This window comes from Neodiprion virginianus, chromosome 3 (assembly GCF_021901495.1).
Source record: "Neodiprion virginianus isolate iyNeoVirg1 chromosome 3, iyNeoVirg1.1, whole genome shotgun sequence".
NCBI lineage: Eukaryota > Metazoa > Arthropoda > Insecta > Hymenoptera > Diprionidae > Neodiprion > Neodiprion virginianus.
This window is the reverse complement of record NC_060879.1, coordinates 27,812,825-27,831,797: the sequence shown is the minus strand read 5'-3', so window position 1 is coordinate 27,831,797 and position 18,973 is coordinate 27,812,825. Positions and strand designations below refer to the sequence as shown.

General features: G+C 38.8%; 3 protein-coding genes across 3 annotated transcripts; 1 reads left to right on the top strand and 2 right to left on the bottom strand.

The window, feature by feature from the left end:
• Positions 1 to 7,011: 7,011 nt before the first annotated feature.
• LOC124300884 (nose resistant to fluoxetine protein 6-like) lies at positions 7,012 to 12,742 on the bottom strand. Its single transcript, XM_046755353.1, has 14 exons — positions 12,680 to 12,742; positions 10,686 to 10,903; positions 9,941 to 10,125; positions 9,665 to 9,873; positions 9,380 to 9,574; positions 9,177 to 9,270; positions 8,948 to 9,076; positions 8,599 to 8,764; positions 8,418 to 8,497; positions 8,241 to 8,336; positions 8,009 to 8,138; positions 7,763 to 7,937; positions 7,436 to 7,578; positions 7,012 to 7,236 (listed from the first exon to the last, which is right to left on the bottom strand). The coding sequence occupies exons 1-14, from the start codon at positions 12,735 to 12,737 to the stop codon at positions 7,108 to 7,110; spliced, it is 2,007 nt and encodes a 668-aa protein (XP_046611309.1). The 5' UTR covers positions 12,738 to 12,742; the 3' UTR covers positions 7,012 to 7,107.
• Positions 12,743 to 14,401: 1,659 nt separating this feature from the next.
• On the top strand, positions 14,402 to 15,456 carry LOC124300887 (deoxynucleotidyltransferase terminal-interacting protein 2). Its single transcript, XM_046755362.1, has 2 exons — positions 14,402 to 14,616; positions 14,697 to 15,456. Exons 1-2 carry the CDS (start codon positions 14,520 to 14,522, stop codon positions 15,356 to 15,358), a joined length of 759 nt encoding a protein of 252 aa, XP_046611318.1. The 5' UTR covers positions 14,402 to 14,519; the 3' UTR covers positions 15,359 to 15,456.
• LOC124300888 (estradiol 17-beta-dehydrogenase 8) lies at positions 15,371 to 17,247 on the bottom strand. Its single transcript, XM_046755363.1, has 4 exons — positions 17,004 to 17,247; positions 16,775 to 16,891; positions 16,259 to 16,634; positions 15,371 to 15,759 (listed from the first exon to the last, which is right to left on the bottom strand). The coding sequence occupies exons 1-4, from the start codon at positions 17,041 to 17,043 to the stop codon at positions 15,543 to 15,545; spliced, it is 750 nt and encodes a 249-aa protein (XP_046611319.1). The 5' UTR covers positions 17,044 to 17,247; the 3' UTR covers positions 15,371 to 15,542.
• Positions 17,248 to 18,973: the final 1,726 nt, after the last annotated feature.

Below are 18,973 nucleotides of genomic sequence, written 5' to 3'. Positions count from 1 at the left end.
ACCGTTACATCTCCAAGGGTACATAATTAACAATTATACCTATACCTATGCTGATGCACGGATTAATCAAAGGTCCCGGAGGTGCTAAATTAAACATTAGACGGACGAAAAAGACAGGATTTTGAATTTTACATTAGCCGTTATATTGTTACGTGACCCATTGCCGTGCATGCGTACCTGTATCTATACGATACTTGATATTTGACCGGTAATATTTTTTCCGTGTTCTTCTTTGCACACCGAGTCCGCAACGTGACACACTTCAAGGTGTTTATGTACGTATAATAACGTCTTCTTTAGCAACGCCGTAACGAAATAAGCCGGTCTAAACGGTACGAAAAGTATTGAGTATCTGTGTGGTTGGAGAAATGCCCTGCTTGCGTATCTCTTCGTCAGGCGGAAAGCATTCATTCGAATTTCAATAGTCAGTGCGGTGATTAATGTTCCCAAACCTCGAAGCAACATCCTCGATGCGTATGATACGTGCCAAGTTAAGAAGGACACGTCGAGAAAAGAGTTTACTCGCCGTTAACGAACGTATATTTGAATATGGCGAATTAAATGTTTTGTTATTATTATCAAATTTCAGCTGAGCCAAATAATGGTCGATAGAAATTTGTTAATAGTTGACAAATCATATTTGGCTCAACTAAAGTTTGGTAATAATATCGCAGTGCAGTGCGATATATTGACTTTTCGATATATGGACAGTCAATTCTGATCCATGGGAAAGATACAAAATCCCTTACATTGGAATGATTCAATGAGTCTATCTCTTTTAAAATTGAATAATCAGTTTTCTCATAAAAATACTCCGTTTGCGTTGTGTGTCACACAAGTCGATACTTGTATTGCGACATGGAGATTGTTAGCTGTTTTCTACCCATGATTACACCGACCCCCTAAAACTGCACGAATATCGGCCAGCTCTTCTCAGAAGGCAAGAAATTCTTACTTCTGTGTAACGAATGAACGTCGCCTTTTGGAAGTAAAAATTCACCCCCCACTTTAGCGACGGTATGTATCCGTCTTATAAAATCGCTGTTCGGCTGATCAAACGCAACCTGTCAGAAGAACCATGACTATGCTCTTTCTCCCTCCATTTATATCCTAAACTTTCTTCAGGTTTTCCTAAATAATTAATCGTCTCCTCATTGTTGCTCGTTGCACGACAAGTCTTTTTGCGTAAACTATCACGGTGCGAAAAAGAAACATAGATAAACAAATATCGAAAAACATGTTTAATACAAAAAGGAAAAAGACTAGAGGTATTAAACTTTTCACCTCTCCGAGCGCGGTTCCACGTGAAAAGACCGGATAAATGTTTGTATACGGTATAATTTGCGTGACTCTCTTACATTAGTCGATATGTCTTTCATACAGTCGTCTGTCAATTTCCTGGAAAATGTATTTCGCAATATACGGCGGTTGATGATACGGTATTACAAACGTTTCGTCGCTTCCTCACGGCAGAAAATCCGTCTAGTGCGTTTTAAATTACATGAAATTTACTTGTGAAATTTCCTTCTATACAGTGGAAACCTGCTCCGGGGGTGCATTTTACGATGCAATAATACTCCCGTGTAGTTTAGCCATAAATCCTTTTCTGCGTCAATGTCTCGACGTAAGCCTGCCAATTCAATCCGTACAACCTATGAAAGTATTAATACACCTAGCGTTACCTAATGTCGTAGGTGTTGTTATGGGCTTTGCAATGATTTGCGAATAAATTGTACATTTGTCTGGATATGAATTGCCAGAACTCTGCTTCTTACGTCAGACACTGATTCAGCTTACTGCATTACTAATTGTTATTACGACTTTTCTTAGGTGCAATAAAACATTAATAAAGTCGTAGTAGAAACTGCACGCGGTATTAACGGAGAGTATAACGATACTTGTAATTTTTTCTGTAGTAATGGAAATAGCTAATTATCATTTCTCTATCTTCGTGTCTCTTCAATGTCTATATCATCTATCGATGTTTTTGTGCTACGGTATTTTTAGGCATTTACTTAATCCTTGGAAAATATTTACAAGATGCCTTTGACGGACACATACAAAGGCGATTTATCTAGATTATCATCGATACTGCTTCGTTCTACAATGAAGGAAGAGAAAGGGACAAACCGTGCAAGCGGTTCGAAGTAAAAATATCCAGAAAAATTTCCTCAAGCGGTTTGAGAAAATAAAACATTGCACGAGGTAAAGAAATAGTATGAAACAATTTATAATAAACTGTAGAGTGCACCTAACATCTAGGGGCAGAGGACATTGAGGATGTGACACGCGGACGTGAACACTGCTATCCGTGGATCAAGAATAATACCGGTTTGAGTAAATTGAACACGTGGTAATAATACAAACGGGTTATTTTAATAGTACAACTCCCGCTTTTGAGGGTTAACAAACAATATACGCTACAGGTCAGCGATCACAGATTTTTGGTAATGGAACTCCGTATTTCCTGATAATATACTTGAATCTTTGTTTGACATTTGGTTGTGAAGAGGAACCAATCCGCGGGCAAACCTGTTAAGTAAGCTCGAATCAACATCCAAGGTCTAACGCTAAGCGTGAAGGACTTTTGAATTCTAAGGATGCACTTTTACGGGCCTACCAATAATCATGTCATGAAATATTTGTTCAACTATTTACTATTATACTTCTCGTTTTACCAACCCGCCGATCGCCAACATATCTACCAACCTGGGTATAACAAGTGTTTCCTGTTTAACTTGATGGTTGTGGTTTTCGGTACCTATCTACGATCCAACTAGGAACAATACTTCCAATGCTATTCCGACTAATTATAAATTGTTGAAAAAAATATTTCTAGTCGTATCTAATCGCGTTCCAAAGTTTGGAAAAATGTTTTGCCAAGCTGAACTTGCCAAACGATTCGTAATCGGGGATCAATTTTACTTACTGTTAGATGTGCTTGATTACGCAACGATCTCCGCACCATTTCGTTATTAATATTAATTGAACGCATCCTGAAACGAACTGCAATTGTGGTGGGTCGTCGATGTAAAGCACAATAATTATTATGATTCCGGGAATTAATTTTTGACACAAATATCAATTCAAAGTTACTGACAACAATCACCTAACGTCAAGATAATTTCTTTCATCGCTTAGTCTTTCGTAGAATAACAAGTTGTTTTTGTGTCCTATGCGCTGTTATAATGAACAACGATCCGATTCGTGATCGTATCTCCATTTCTGAAAGTTTGAAATATTTGAGAAAATCAGTTCGTTATTCAAACAAGCAATAATAATAAAAAATTCTTAAATCGGTGTCGTTGAAACGATTGTGCAATAACGTATATCTCGGTATATACTAATATACATATTTTAATATAAATATCGCGAGGGCGGGGCGTTCCTCGGAAACGTTTCTAACGTGAAACAAGTCCGACGTAAATGCGCAGCACGAACACGAGTACCCGGTAACACACATTTAAAGGTGGATTAGCATTATCATTGATAAGCTTAGTCGGGAGTTACGAATGGTCAAGAGGTGCCGGTGCCTAACCAACACAACGCTCCTCCAAGAGTCACGTCGGCGACGACGGTCTATCCCAAAACTTTCTTTTCAAACCGGTATTATTGGCGGCTGTACTGCGCAGCCTTCTTCGCCGGCTTCTTAAAATCTGGTTTCACTTTCTACGGTTTTTCAGAGTCGTGTTTCAGTCGGGATGTTGGCTTGAATCTAACGACCTTGCACCCTCCAGGAACAATTCCTATCTCGTTAAGGCCTCGGGGCTGAATCTCGACGTTATCCCGACACATGGATTCTCGTCGTGGTTCACGTCATCGTTCTTAAATATATATAAATGTAATGAGAAACGTATCGTTGAGTTTGCAGCAAAGAATATAATTCTCTACGTGCTGATCTGCCCACGATTCCTTTCTCTCTATACTCGTGAAATTTCTCAATTGTCGCGATTACGCCGTTACATGCGGCGAGGCTGTGAAGCGTGAGAAAAAACATGCGAAATTTCAGTGCCCGCAATGAAGTTTAACTCCATTGTCGTTGTTCGAAATTTAACATTGTTAAAAATATCGCAAGCCTAGATATTCCGACTGAATTTGTCGCTGTGGAACGAGGCTGTGATACCGAGTGACATCAGGGATGTCTGTAATGTACCACTTGAAAATCGTCCTGCTTTCTCATTCAGCAGCATATCTCCGACGTCTCCGATAGTCAACGATTTCCGATACGTCCTTAACGAAAGTGAAATTATAATTAGGGGACTCACCTTTCAACATACCTAAAAAGCATACGTAACTCAATTCCGTATACTTGGATTTTACCAATACCATGACGGTGTAACAACACTCGAATGAAACACCCAAAAGAGTGGTCCAAAAATTTTGATTTATTTCTTATCCATCGCGTTTTCTCACTCTTTCCGATCGACGAATTTGACCGACGTTTTGTAAAGTGAGAACGTGACAGTTACTCGCAAAAATTTAAACGCTTAAACATAGATTCAATTGTATAAGATTATATAAAAATGCGTGTAATAATTGCGGCAGCGTGGCGGATGATGCAATAATTTTTACTCTCGTTGAACTGCTTGTGCTAAAATCTCGACACATCGGGCCGAAAGTGAAGTTCTTTAGCTCCGTTGCAGCGTTCGGTCATTTGTTGAAATGCGCAGCTCATTTCTCCAGAACTGCTTGTATACAAATCACGTAATGCGTTACATATATGTATCACGAATACAGTTCGCACAATTGCAAATTGCCATACGTAACTTCTGCAGGTATAACAGCGGGATAAAAATAGATAAAGAAAAAACCGACTTGGATAAAAGTAATACTATACACGAAGATCAGCTACAATTACTGTGTCACAAAACTTGATGCCTCACCTGCCGCAAATTATATAAATAAACGTCGCGTTCTAGTGATCGCGCGAAAAATTAGCACATGCAGAACTACTTGCTGGAAATTTTATTCGGTAAAGTTGGCGGTGGATTCGCACTTTAAATGCATTAATTATAATGTTTTGCATTTTTCGCAACAAGTAAACCAGCCCGCTATTACGTCTTGCGACTTTTTTTTTAACGATTTACGGCACACAAGACGAATCAGACCGGTAAAATGTATGCGTCATTTCGTATCTCGTGTTTACGTGAGCCTTGCGCAATGTTCACCCCGTTGAGTAATCAACTGATCGTGACGACTAGGAAGAAATCACGTCACGAGTGAATCAAAATTTTCACAACTAGACGGTTTTAAAATAAATTCAACGAATATTCGCGTCTGTGCAATCTTGTCCTGTGATTATTATCGGCGTATGAAATAACTTTTCTGTCGTGTATTTTATGCACGCTTTTGTAATACAGGTAAGTGGCGAAATTCGGCACCACTCGTGTCAAAGATATCAACGTATGCGTAGTGACATTTAGTAGAGTTCCGAAAAATTCTACATGGATCATTTAATACTTACGCTTGTCTAAAAATCGGTAGCAGAATTTTTGTATTTAACATTTTGGGTCAGGTTGTATATATATAGCTGCGGGCGTGGTCAGTCTTTGCCTTTTTTTTCTCTCTCTTTAAATAGTTGAATAGTTCTCGGATTTTGCAAATTCAAAGCCCGCGTCGCAGAAAGTGTTCATAAAAATGATGATTAAACACTGTCGTAAAGTAACGAGCCAAAATAACATAACAATCTGAGTCAACTTTTAGGCATTGTTACAAAAAAATTTCCTCACGCGGTTAGGACATAATGAGGTAAGGTTAGTTAAAAAATTCTAAAATTTTTTTTGCGCAATCAGATAGAGACGTGATGTATATGATTTTACGATCGTTGAGTAACTTGCGATCGGCCTAAGCTGACTCAAATTATTCTCACGTTTTGCAAATTATTATACGCACCATCAATAAAGCGATGTGGCTAATGTCTAGAGAACTTCTCTTATTTTTAATGAAATCTTGTAGAATCTAGAGAATTCTATTGCAAATGCACAGAGTGTAGGCTCGTAATATATACGTTGTAAGCTATGTGCTAGCAACGATTGATCAATGGTTAGTGAATGTTCCGATTCAACCAAAGATTTAAAATACGTAGAAGGAAACGAAAAATAAAATCAAATAATAATAAAAAAAAGTTAAGCAGCGGTAAACCTGCGTGAGACGGCCGACGTCGCGATTTGTCTGTTTGCTTATGAAATAATACCGTGTCCAGTTCTGTAACTGGTCTTTGATCTCACTTTTCGGTATCTGACAGTTGCATGACCGTAGGACCAGTTTTTGCAGAGACCAGGCACGGGGACTCACAATAACAAAGTGTATCACTCGTTTTTGGCAAATTACCATGGAAGAAGTGTAATTATACACACTGTAGACATTGCTTGATAAAACGGAAGGTGAGAAAAATGCGTTTGTAACCATGGGCCAGAAGTTGTACAGCTGAGTCATTTGATCAAAACGACTAATTCCTGCTGTTTTAATACGAAATTCTCTATGCGGTTTTGAATTGCTGTAATGATTGTATCATCTCTTTCATCTTCGAATACAGTCACTTTCAAAGCTATCATTTTGCGCGCGGGTTTTACAAATGATGTTGTGCAATTTGCTGACGTGGACGAAGAAAAAGATATACAAGGATTACAAACGAATTCTACTCAATTTCATCTCTGCTTAATCTGCGGTGGATTATATTTAATAAATATATGCAGTCAAGTCTTCAATCGCATAAATGGCTCTTTCGCTAACCGCAAAATAACCATAGTATATATGTATAAAACTAGGCATACGAGAAGATACTGCCGAAATTTCTATCTAAATCCCTGGAACCAAACGCTAAGTAGGAGATTCGGTAGAAAAGCTAATTTATTCCAAAATTGTAAACGAAAAATTTTAAGCTACAAGCTGTATTTTATATTACTTATTGTAAGCGTGATTAATATACTGTAAATTATCGATACGATTGTTACTATCATTATTATAATTTTGAAAGCTACAGAAGTCTTTAGTTTCACGAGTTGTGTTAAGTCTTGTCAATTAATACTACTTATTATTAATAAGCTTTGATTGTACAATAAATTTTATAAATTGGTAGCGTGCTGTTACTTCGTTGGACGAGAGATTTTAATCGTTTTTCCATCGACGCATGGGGTGCACGATCCGCAAAAGCGACACCATAGGCGCCTCGAAAAGGAGGCTTAGGACAATGGAGACCATGTACGACGCCACCGTGACGCCGAAGAACAGCATTGCCTGTGGAGAAACGTAATTGGTTTCAAGTCATGAAGTTCCTAGAGTTTAAATGATTTTCCTACATTTCGCAGTGCTGCCTGGCGGCATCTAACTGAAGAAAGCGATACCTCTTAGAATCGCCTTAGAGGATATCAAGCCAACGGCACTATGCTCTGAATTATCTCGATTCGTACTTGCTGAAAGTGAATGGAACACTTACCACCAGACCTTGGGTAAGATGCAAGGAACTCTCGCCCCTGAGTATCATCGAACGCATCAATGCGGGATGAACGAGATACGCGCAGTAGGTCAGTCTTGATAGTGGATAAAGATATTTCCACGAAAGAAAGCTGTTTATTATACCTAGCGAAATTTTAACTTCATTTAGTATAACCTAATGAAATTCAAGCTATTACGATCGCACCTTGTCCGTTTTTGGTAACCGAGCAATCGATGCGTCGTGATTCGATTAATCTTTCAATTCGATCGCCATTGTACAATTGACAATACAGCATTTCGAATGACTTGAATTAAAGTCGAACGTTACCTCCATGCCTTGTGACACAAGCGACCAGAACCCAGGCGACGCTCAATGCCCAGCCAGAATGCGACAAAGTCGTGTACATTACGGACAATACCGGGCCAAACGTGTTACCGTACAAACCGTAGACTATGCTCAACATCGTGGCGAGGGAAATTGTCCAGCCAAAGGCTACGGTCACCTAGAAAGTAGATGTAACGAGTATTCGTCATTCGGTCAACCTTGCCGAGAGGAGATGAGAGCGTCGTTTACCATATTCATCTTTATTTGACACTTCGTTTTGAAGAGGAACCATCCGGTCGCCATTCCTATTAAGTAAGGTCCGATCCTCGTCCAAGGCTTGTCGTACAAGCTTTCGTAATGAGCGAAGGGTTCTTCAATTCTGAGGAGAACCAATCGTCAGCATATAAATCAACGATATTGTCAAGGAATTTTCTTTTTGTCGTTTTAAACCTTGGTCTATGTTCGAAAAGCATTCACTAACGTGGGAACGTGTTCCGTGTTCAAGGTAACGATGGCCGTGATTATCCAAGAACCGACCAGGAACAAGACTCCCAACGCCGCTCCAACGTAGAGGAAACTAATTTATACGATTGGGGAACAGAGAGAGGATCGTGGATTAAAATCTGTCGCGTGACAGGTTGCGCGTATCGAAACTCACCTCGCTGCGACTATCAGAATTATTATACCGACGGTGTAAAATTGCGTGTCGTTTGCCAAGTACCAGCTCCAGACCATACACTGTAAGTCGAAACGACAAATTTCAGTCCAATTTCGAGGAACACAATTCAGAGGAAGGACCTTACTTTCACTAAATGTTGATCATGTAATAAGGAACATACTCTGTCTTCCATCGGGAAGTAAGTGTTCACGTACAAAGCATTCCGCCACCAAAACTTTTCGCAAGTGTCGTGATCCAAGGCAGGCAATTCGATTACGGAATGAGCGTGATACCATTTCATGGATATTTGAACGAATCCTATGACGAGCAGATACGGTGGCGTCAATCTGAAATATCAATGTATCGAAATTAAATTAAGGTCTTACTTTTTTAGGAGATTGTCAATAATTGAAATCAAAACTAAGACGTTCCATTCTGATAAAAGATAGCAAAAACGTTTCTGTTTAATGAGCATCGAGAACTGTCGAATGATTGGTGGATAATAAAAATGATCAATTATCATACCGTACCTGAAATAACGGTACCACATCATTCCTAAAAATTGTAAAAATTGGCCAATGAAGCCTTTCGTAATTTGCAACTCTCGCATCCGTTGTTTTGCTATCGTGCGAAAGTAGAGAAAGGATACTAAACACCCGCTGCAAGAAAGGTTAACATAATGTCACTGTGCGTTGATTCGAAATGTGATATCCAATCCAATTCATAGCGTAGAAAAGTTTTGTAGACCGTTGAACTCACCTCATAAAAAAAAATGTGTCGACGGCATAAGTACCATTGCTTATAGTTTGATAGAGAAAATCGCTTTCCGCCTTTGTCCTGAACATTATGTTATCTGAAAAATGTCCCAACATTGATTTACGTTCATTTTAACATTCAGCAGAGTAGTGCGAACCCGGAATACAAGGAACGCGTTACGCAATGTTCAGTGGAGACCCGCGTACCGGATATCTCGTTCGCCAGTAGACACGTATGGACCAGGATAACCCAGAAAAGTGAAACTAATCGCAGTCCGTGTATCGGGGCCAAAGTATCGTCACCGACTTCCCAGCTTGCTAGTTTCGAAATATTCAGTAGAATGCTAAACGACAGAAGCGCCTCGGACAAGGGTCTTGGCACGTCCCTTTGATTCACCAGATCTGAAAAGTTTAACAACTATGCGATAAGACGACCTCAACTCATTACAGTCACGTACAAACGTTCCGCAAATTTTAAGCACACGTACCTACCTAAAGATCCATTGTGAGTTTTGACCGACCACAACTTTGAAATTGTAATCGCGTCGTCAAGATCTTCGGAGGGTCTCAAACTCTTCATCTCAACAATAACGTTCGAGTCTTTCCTCTTTTGTTGGTCGGTACGTAGAACTTGATACCTTAGCGCAGCGTCGTAAATTGTTCCAAAAACTACGAATACCAGGACGAATGACGACGTGATCCTGAAAGTAAAGTTTCAAGAGAAGGGACAAAATGGACTCGACTAATTTGTGACCATAGCGAACTCACAATATGATGTAGAACGTGTGATCACTCCACAGCGTGTAACCGTCCGAAAGATTTCGCACGTGGCTTAGAACGATTTTTCTGTGAACATTCTTCGCCGATGTATTGACAGCGAAATTCAAAAGGATTGAAACGTCATCCACGGTACAGTGATCCGGTAAGCACAGTCCAAGAGTTACGTCGTGCGTCTGGGCATTTAATTTCATCTGATTACCTCGTTGATTCGATTCAAATGCGACATGCAATGATTTACGGTAAAGTATGGTAAAATATCAACAGCATTGTGCAGTTGGTTGTAAAAATTTATACACCAGGCACTTTCCAATTCGCAATCATTGCACCATATGTGCCTAGATTATCTGAGATACTGCGTATTGTACGTATAGGTATAAGGTACGTGCCAATATACGTAAGTTAGCGTCATAAATTGCAGGATATCGGATATGCTTTCAGATAATTGCAAAGTATAGTGTTTCACGCACAGCAGTGACAATGATTTTAGACGATCTGTACGGTTGATATTTTTCAATCACGAGGCTAATATGTGCTATTAATCGATCTACACGGTAATTATCCAACAAATCGTATTCGAAATTCAATAGGTGAAAATGTTGGGTATTGCTCCTCGCGTTATTCTTTGAATATTTATAATGCATTCTCAAGAGCCTGCGGGCTGACGGATCAATTGTTATATCGTAATTGGGTAATCCGGTTCGTATATATTACCCAAGCCGTCATTAATACTCACTCCGTTTAGGCCTGGCTTTAAAATGTCAAGCCTTAAGTTTACGGAATTGACGTCAACTCCGAACGGCGGGGCTGCCAGATGCTCCTTGCGATTACTTTCAAATAATCCAACGGTGTCTTTCACCTCGCGATTCATCTCGCGACACAGATCGGGCGATCCAACCCAGTACCTGCTGCCCCAAAACAACCCCCAAGTGTGCCTTCCATCGGCATCCATCACTAAAAAATGAAACGCGACAAAAAGAAAGTTCGGTTCTCAGCCCAATAATCCGTTAATTATATCCTTACCTTAGCTCGAAATTCAAAAATAATTGAATATACGTTGCGTGACGTGATATAACGATAAATTATTAAACTATGACTTATTATCCCATATTGCATAAGTCCGGTACTTTCACCGCGAAGCTTACGAGATCAGACAATTCGAAATGTGATGACTGCAGGCCATTGTCGGTCATGTCCGTAAGGTGCATCCACGAGCAAACGCATCTGCTCAGAGTGCAGCCGATTGTAAATAAATTCTCATTCTCGTCCCGAATATTGCCAACAGCATGTTTCAAGCAAACCGAACTTGACTCGCGACATGAATATCGGAGATGTTGCCCATTCGGAACGAGCACGTGCTCAAGGAGCGAGCTGGAATTATTGATGAACGATGACCGACGACTTTAGCATATCGGGAATCGGAACTGAGCTCACTTTGCGTCAAATATAGGGTGAAACTCACCGGTTTCACCTTTTTTATTATTAGCAACGTCTAGCCCACGTGTTTACCTACGTTATAGTCGATGCTGTACATGCAGCGCCTGCAGTGGGAATGTTTCAGTCGGCTGCAGCTTGTGCGGATATAATGCGAAATTTTGCGTAACCATATATGCTCTCGGCTATAAAGGCAAAACGCACTGCATGTAGACGTGCAGTGGTCAGCTTGCGAACGTGTGTTAAATCAAGTTATGTACTCAGCAGGAGTGGCAAAACCATTGGATACACGGTGCCTACGCACACCGGGGTAAATGGCTTTCTCACTTTCTATAGGAAGCATCCTGCTCCCGCGGCTCTCAATTTGATGATCACACGGGTTACCCCTCGCGGGAAATGCATTCGTCGAAAAATTCTGCCGGGTGCAGAGATCGCGGTGCTTTGTGCATTCGAATTGACGAGAGGAATACGATGCTCGAACGAACGTTATCGAACCTCTTGAATTTCGAGGTTTTATTTTACTACCGCCTCGAGCTTTACCATATTACTATTATTACCTATACTGAAAGGTTAACGTGTACTCATGTAATCGGACGTAACTGGATCCGCGGAAATTACAACCTCCTATGATTAACGACTCAATTATGTGAGCCTTTGCAAGTATAGGTATTGCAATGTTGTTCTTTCACTGGCGAGAGTAAGTTGGCGGAAAGTGTGATATTGAGAACACTCGAAAGGCATTCGCGAAGAAAAGGAAGGGTTTCGTATCGCAATATGTCATGGAACTAGCTGCAGTTGCTATTTTTTATCCAACGTAAAGCCGTTCACACTTCCTGGCTTCGATATAAGCTTGTTCCGTACTACATCATGCAAGCTATAGATATACCTACTGTGTTGAAATTATTGTTTTGCTCGATCGAGAACAAGAGTTGAGGAATTAGTTTGAGAGCGTTTTTTTTTTTTTAATGATTTTCGTTCAACTCGAAACTTGCAGCGAATTGGCCCTACGGGAGTTTTGAATGGCGATAAACATTGGATCAAAGAAGTGGGACTTTGAAAGATTAATATGTAACACAAGACTTATGCAATTTTTTTCAAATTTCTGTTAAAGCCACGTCTTAAGTTCGGTACATCTTAATCAAAAGTCAGGAAAAGACAAAAACTATCGAAAAGAATCTCTAACAATGTTTGTACTTGGTTGAACTTTTGATTTAGGCGGTACACCTTATACATCGTTGAAGAACACCCAATTTTTTCGATTCACCTAAAAACAAAATACGGTCAACTTTTGCTTACTTTTCAAAGCCCAATTGTCGCCGTTGAGAACTCCTCGAAAATATTTAACCAATGCCATGTCACAGTTTGATGATACGTTCACGTCACGGTCCGACTTGGAGTCCCAAACTTGCGCAACGTTTCTTGGATTCCAAATTTCAAGTACATCATCCATGTTAAAGGGTACTTCATTGCTCGGAAAATTGTTCGAATTGTCCAAATCCTTTGACTCGTCAAAATTCCTTACTTTAAACATTACCCGTGTGTCCGTTGATGCGTAATTCTCTGTTGGTAAAACGCGCCTAGGAAAATTTTCCGAATTTTTGTTTCTTGGAATGGAATCATTTTGGACACTTTCCGTTATAGATTTATTTAATTTTGAGTAAATGACGGTACACTCCAACAACAGAAGTAAGATCAGTTGATGCACACGAGCCATCGCGTATTAAAGGAAAATATAGAATTCTTTCACAACTTTGAACATTTCAAAATATGATCGTGAAGTCAAATTATTTGTGTTTATTTCTTTGACTTTTGTTGTTTTACGTCACTTTTTTTTTCTTTTTTTTTTTGTTGCGAAAACCCTGACCTGACCCTACGTTTTGAAACTAATACACTGTCCTTTCTCGATCAAGTGCATGTTCTCATATATTCCCATAGAGCGTTTCCCCCCACGTGAGTTCTACCAGCTGCAGAGCTTTAGTTTCTTTTTGCATCAGACTTTCAAATCCATAAGAGCGTACTGCTTCCACATCTTGCAGTTTTACTTCCGCCATGAGTTGTTGAGTTCAGCTTGCATGCAGATCGTCAACGGATTCAAATAGAAATGAAACTTAAACAGTGTATTTCGCAAAAATTCTGTTTCAGCGGTGTACAAACTTTAAAAATAATTACATCGATAATGCATTCATATTCAACATACAATTATCAGTAACCTTTAGTAATTTCATAACACAATGTGCAAGGAAAATGATAATTCAAGCAAAGGGGAAATCATTACTCCGGGCATATTTCACACCGTGTTATGTGTGGGTATAATATTCTTAGAAGTGAAATTGAGTAACGATCATTGTTGGGGGAAAAAATGAGTAAATAATAAACCGCGTAACTTAGGTATGTACAGAAAATTGATTGGAATTTCAAGATAACTTTGTGGTAAACACTTTTTTATTATTCACATATTGCGGTAATTGAAAATATTACCGTACAGTACAATATGAACAATACTTTTAATTCTGATCGATAAGATTTGAGATGAATTGAAGTTGGGAAAATTTTCTATTTGGAACAACGCGGACTCAAAGGAAACTGTAAGTATTTTATTTATAATAAACATGCAATTATTTATCTCCCAAGAGATATAAAGTTTGCATTTTACCAAAGGAATATGACTGAAATAAATTAACGGCGTACAAAACCCGCCTGCACTTAGGCAACTCTATGCAGTTTCATATTATTGACTAATTAAAGCTTTAACATTTTAACTTTCTAAATAATGCGAGGTTATTTTAAGCTCACAAAATATGTGTTTTTGATATCGAATTAGAGAAAGTGTGTCCGTTGTGTAAGTCTCACGTGATAAAGACCAAATAACAAGAGAAATTCTCGAACTTGTTTTCGAGTATAATTCCCTATGTGCGTCGGCGAAGTTTTGCCACGACGCCGACAGACGTCGACACCTGCTATGTGACTGATTGTGAACCCATGCCGTTAATTAAATATTCACTTTGAGTACGACCTCTTGCCACCGGAGGGTTAGCAACGTTGAATCCGCTGAACCCATGTGCTTTGTAGCATAGAAATTAGAATTCGCACCAAGTGGCAAGTGATAAATGGTACTGTTTAATTAAAACGCAGAAAAATGGACATGATCATTGACACGAAAGGACGGGCCGATTTTTTGGACAGAAATACGCTTGCCGATAGCGACGATGATGATCCCGACAGCGATGATTTTGGTAAGCGAAGGTTAAGCTTATGCCAAATATCAGCAGCTTTGTAAGGAATGATACACCGTAACCTGAACGCGATATTTCAGATTTCGATCCGGCGCAATTGGAGTCAATATCGAAAGAGGTTGCGTCGACAAAATGCAAAGGAAAACCAAGCAACGACATTGATATCGAAGAATTCGAGCGACACATGGGTTGGAAAAGCGTGACGAAAAAGCAGCCGCCAAACTCTACAAGTGTTAGAGAAATAACAAAGGAGTTGACTCCATTGGACAAAATATTACAGAAGTCTGTTATTAAACCAGGCTTTGAAAAGCTCGAATCTGTTCCGACGTACGACGAGAGCCAGAAACGATTAAAGGCGCAGAGACGTAGGGAAAGAGAAAAGACTAAAGGAAAGAAATGGTTCAATTTACCTGCTCCTGAAATGACAGACGAAGTCAGGCACGATCTAGAAGTTATTCAAATGCGGTCCGTTCTTGATCCTAAGCACTTTTATAAAAAGAACGATCTTAAAGTACTTCCTAAATACTTTCAAATCGGTAAAGTCATGGATTCGCCGCTTGACTATTACAACGGTCGTCTAACTAAGAAAGAGCGAAAGCGTACGATCGTCGATGAGCTTATGGCCGATGCAGAGTTCTCAAAATTCAATAAACGAAAATACAAAGAAATCGTCGACGAGAAACGAAAAATGCATTTCAAATCACACAGGCATGCGAGAAAACTAAAAGGAAAGAAGAAATAATTCCGTCAAACGTCACTTCAACACTTTCATTGCTGTTTTATTTATTTAAAATGGAAAATATACAGTCCTCTGATATAAGAATAAATTTCATTTTGATTCTATTTATGCTTCATCCTGTTAATTAATTACATACTCATTCGAGTGGAAAATCTCCTCTTGATACTTGAAGGAAATTTTTTTAAAGCTAATGGTAGCCCCCTGTAACTTCTATGGACGCACCATGGACAAAAGAACTCTTGTTTGAACATAAAAATGTTACAACTTCAGCAACTTCATCAGGTGTTCCCACTCGGTTTAACGGGGATTTTGCTGCCGCCATTCCTAAAATATGCTCTGGGACAGCATCTGTCATTGGTGTTTTAATAAAGCCTGGTAATACGGCATTGATGCGAACCCCAAACCTGAAATCATAAAACTTTATGGAGATTTCATAGAACAATTTTCAACCAACATCAGATATTGAAAAATTGTCTTCTATTCTGTTATACTAATTGAGATAATTATTACATTCTCTGAAGATAAATGTTGGTGCTATTTTTAAATTTACATCATTATCGTAAATTCGGTATTATTCTCTTGTCTAATATTTAGTCTAACAGGGTTCGCACGCACAGGGAAAACCGGGAAAACTCAAGGAATTTCAAAAATAAGACTGGAATTTCGAGTCTATTGAAGAAATAAACTCGTTCTTATACAAAGCATTATTGATCTTGAGAAAAAAAGTTTGCACTTAAAATTTTGTTTTGCCGCAGCACTTCGTACAATCTACGTATATTACTTGATACCAAAACTTCTTTCGTTTTTTCTTACGGAAAATCGCAAACTATTGTTTATAAATTGATAGTCAGACCAAGCCGTGCCTACATTCCGATCAGAAAAAAGTACTCAAGCTGTTCTCACTTTCCGAATTCCATGGAAGCAGATTTTGTCATAGCTACAACGCCAGCCTTTGAAGCACTGTAATTAGTTTGACCAATATTTCCAAGTTTTGCAATGATCGACGCGATGTTCACAACAGATGCTCCGTTTGATACTCCGGCTTCTACCATTGCCTTGACAGCAATTTGAGTGACAAGAAATGTCCCTTTTAGATTGACGTTTATCACTTGATCAAAATCTTCTTCTGAAAGTTTCAACATATATTTGTCCCGCGTTATGCCCGCAGAATTAACAACCAAAGTTGGCGGCTTTGCGTAGCGCTCAATGACTGATTTGAATGCATCATTTATACTCTTTGACGACGTGACGTTGACCGTTAACGCAGTGTGATCACCACCTGAGAAAACAATTGAAAAAAAAGAATCATTGATACTGCCTTACTTGAGTGTATTAAAATTTGCCTATAACAACGTCAATGAATTTTGTCAAATTTCTTACTCGCTGTTCAATGAAATATTAATATAAATTAAAATTTACCTTCCAATGTAGCTACAGTATCTGCAACATTTTTCGAATTCTGATCAGATGCAATAACTTTAGCACCTTCCCTTGCCAGTATCCGACATACGGCCCTGCCTATACCGCTGCCAGCACCTAAAATTATGAAAAATTGCGGTCCGTGCAAATTCACATCGAATGAACAAAAGAAGCGAAACGAAATACATTTGTACAAGTAGTAAAAGTCGAGAAATAAAGTAATGGTAACCTGTGACAAATGCAAGTTTTCCCGCAACAATACCCGACATGTTTGTCAAGTTTCTTCAACTATCACAGCTCATTCTGATGCCAATCCCAAGGCCAATTATTCAGATAACCACGGTATCTTAATGTTGGATCGTGCCGAGTAAACCTGGATATCAGGAAAAATAACTGAGGGATGAAATAATGCGTCGACATCGATGTGAGACTTATTGTAAAGAAAGATTAAAAAAATAAGTAAAACACCGAGGGAAGTTGAATATTATTTATGGAATGATCAATTTTTATCAAAATCGCATACGTAACGAACTTGAAGACGTATACTAATTGTAAAACCGTTGCTGTGGCAACGCGTCGTCTGCTAGAGACGTCAGCGGGCGTTGCGTGATGTCATACGCGTTTATTCACACATGCGATTGCGTTAACGCGTTTTTTGACTGACTAACGGCTTGCCCTGCATGGCACGTGTGCGCGAGTATTATAGATATAAATTACGCAGAGGCTGCACGTACGCAAACGCGATGCATTTAAATCAAATTTATTCGTAATTGCATGGTTTGACTGCAAATATAATTTGCCAGTTATCCATCTTGGTCACGAGCTATCCGTTTCAGCTATGTAAAATACGTCAATAAGCCTGTTTGTAACAGACGACTCGGATTATGGAAGCTCCAAAGCTTATTATTTTGTCTGCTGTTTTCCCTCGTCGGCATTTTTGCATTTCTTTAAATGAAAGAAAGAAAAAATAAAAATAAGAGACAACATCGCACTTCGGCGTAGCATCTTCACCGCGTTTGCACTAGAATTATAAATCCTGAGGGTTTCTAAATTACTTGTCGTTAAATTCAATTGTTTTAAATAACTTCATGTGTGGTTTATCGAGACGGTATAATTCGGAGTCCTTACAACTCTTTCGAAGTCGAGTTTGGTTGGAATCACGAATACTAATTTTATAGACTGTTTTATAATCCGAAGTTCCAGCGAAACTTCGCTTCATAATTAATATTCTACGGTTTTAAAATACAAATAGAAATTCGCAACTCGTTATACGTATATTAATAATTTGGTTCGGGTTTTGCCTCAACATTTTCTTGGATTTGCGATTAGTTTTCTATCTTCTCTTCCAATTCTCTACGTTATAAATCCCAACGTCTCCCTGTTTGTCTGTCCGTATGTTCGCTTATAACTCGAGAATTAATGAACCGAGTTTTATTCTTTTTTTTTTTTGTGAATAGCTGTAACATCTGGCCAGGTTTTAAGCTATATTTCGTTACAACCTGATTTATAATTTTGTATACATAACGATATTTGTAAACCAAGGCGGACCGAAATCGCACACTTGTGTGAACGCTGACTAAACTCTTCCAGATAAAGTAAAGTTATCCTCAAGAGTTTTCAAGGTTTCGACGAGCTCAACGAAAAAGTCCTGAAAACCACATTGCTATGTCTAATAATTTAGCTACAATAAGAATTTGAAAATATTAGCGGATGAACCCACACGACGGGCTGCTAATAAATAGATATATTAATCACGGGAACGATCAAATTGAAAATGCTATTCACTATCGCATCGCATATACAATATACTACATACTGCAAATCTCTGACTGAAAAACTACAGGTATATAAATATATAAGTCGGTATCAGAAAAATCGGGTTTGCACCCCCGGAAATTATCTGGAAAGTTTAAAGTGTAATTCAAAAGCATTTGGTTGAGATATTATTAAAAAACCAAAGAATCAGAAAGGAACTGGAGTCTTTTCACAAATTACGTGAAGAAACCGCGGTCAAACCTGACGCACGTATCCAAATTATATTGTACCGAATTAATCTGTTCTCGGATTTTGTCTGTAACGAAATTTTTTGCACATCGTCTTGTGATTATAATGGAATAAAAATTCAAGTTCCACGAACATAAAAGAATTGAAACGTGTATTTTTTTTATATTAACCGTGCATATAAATACATGTCTTGGA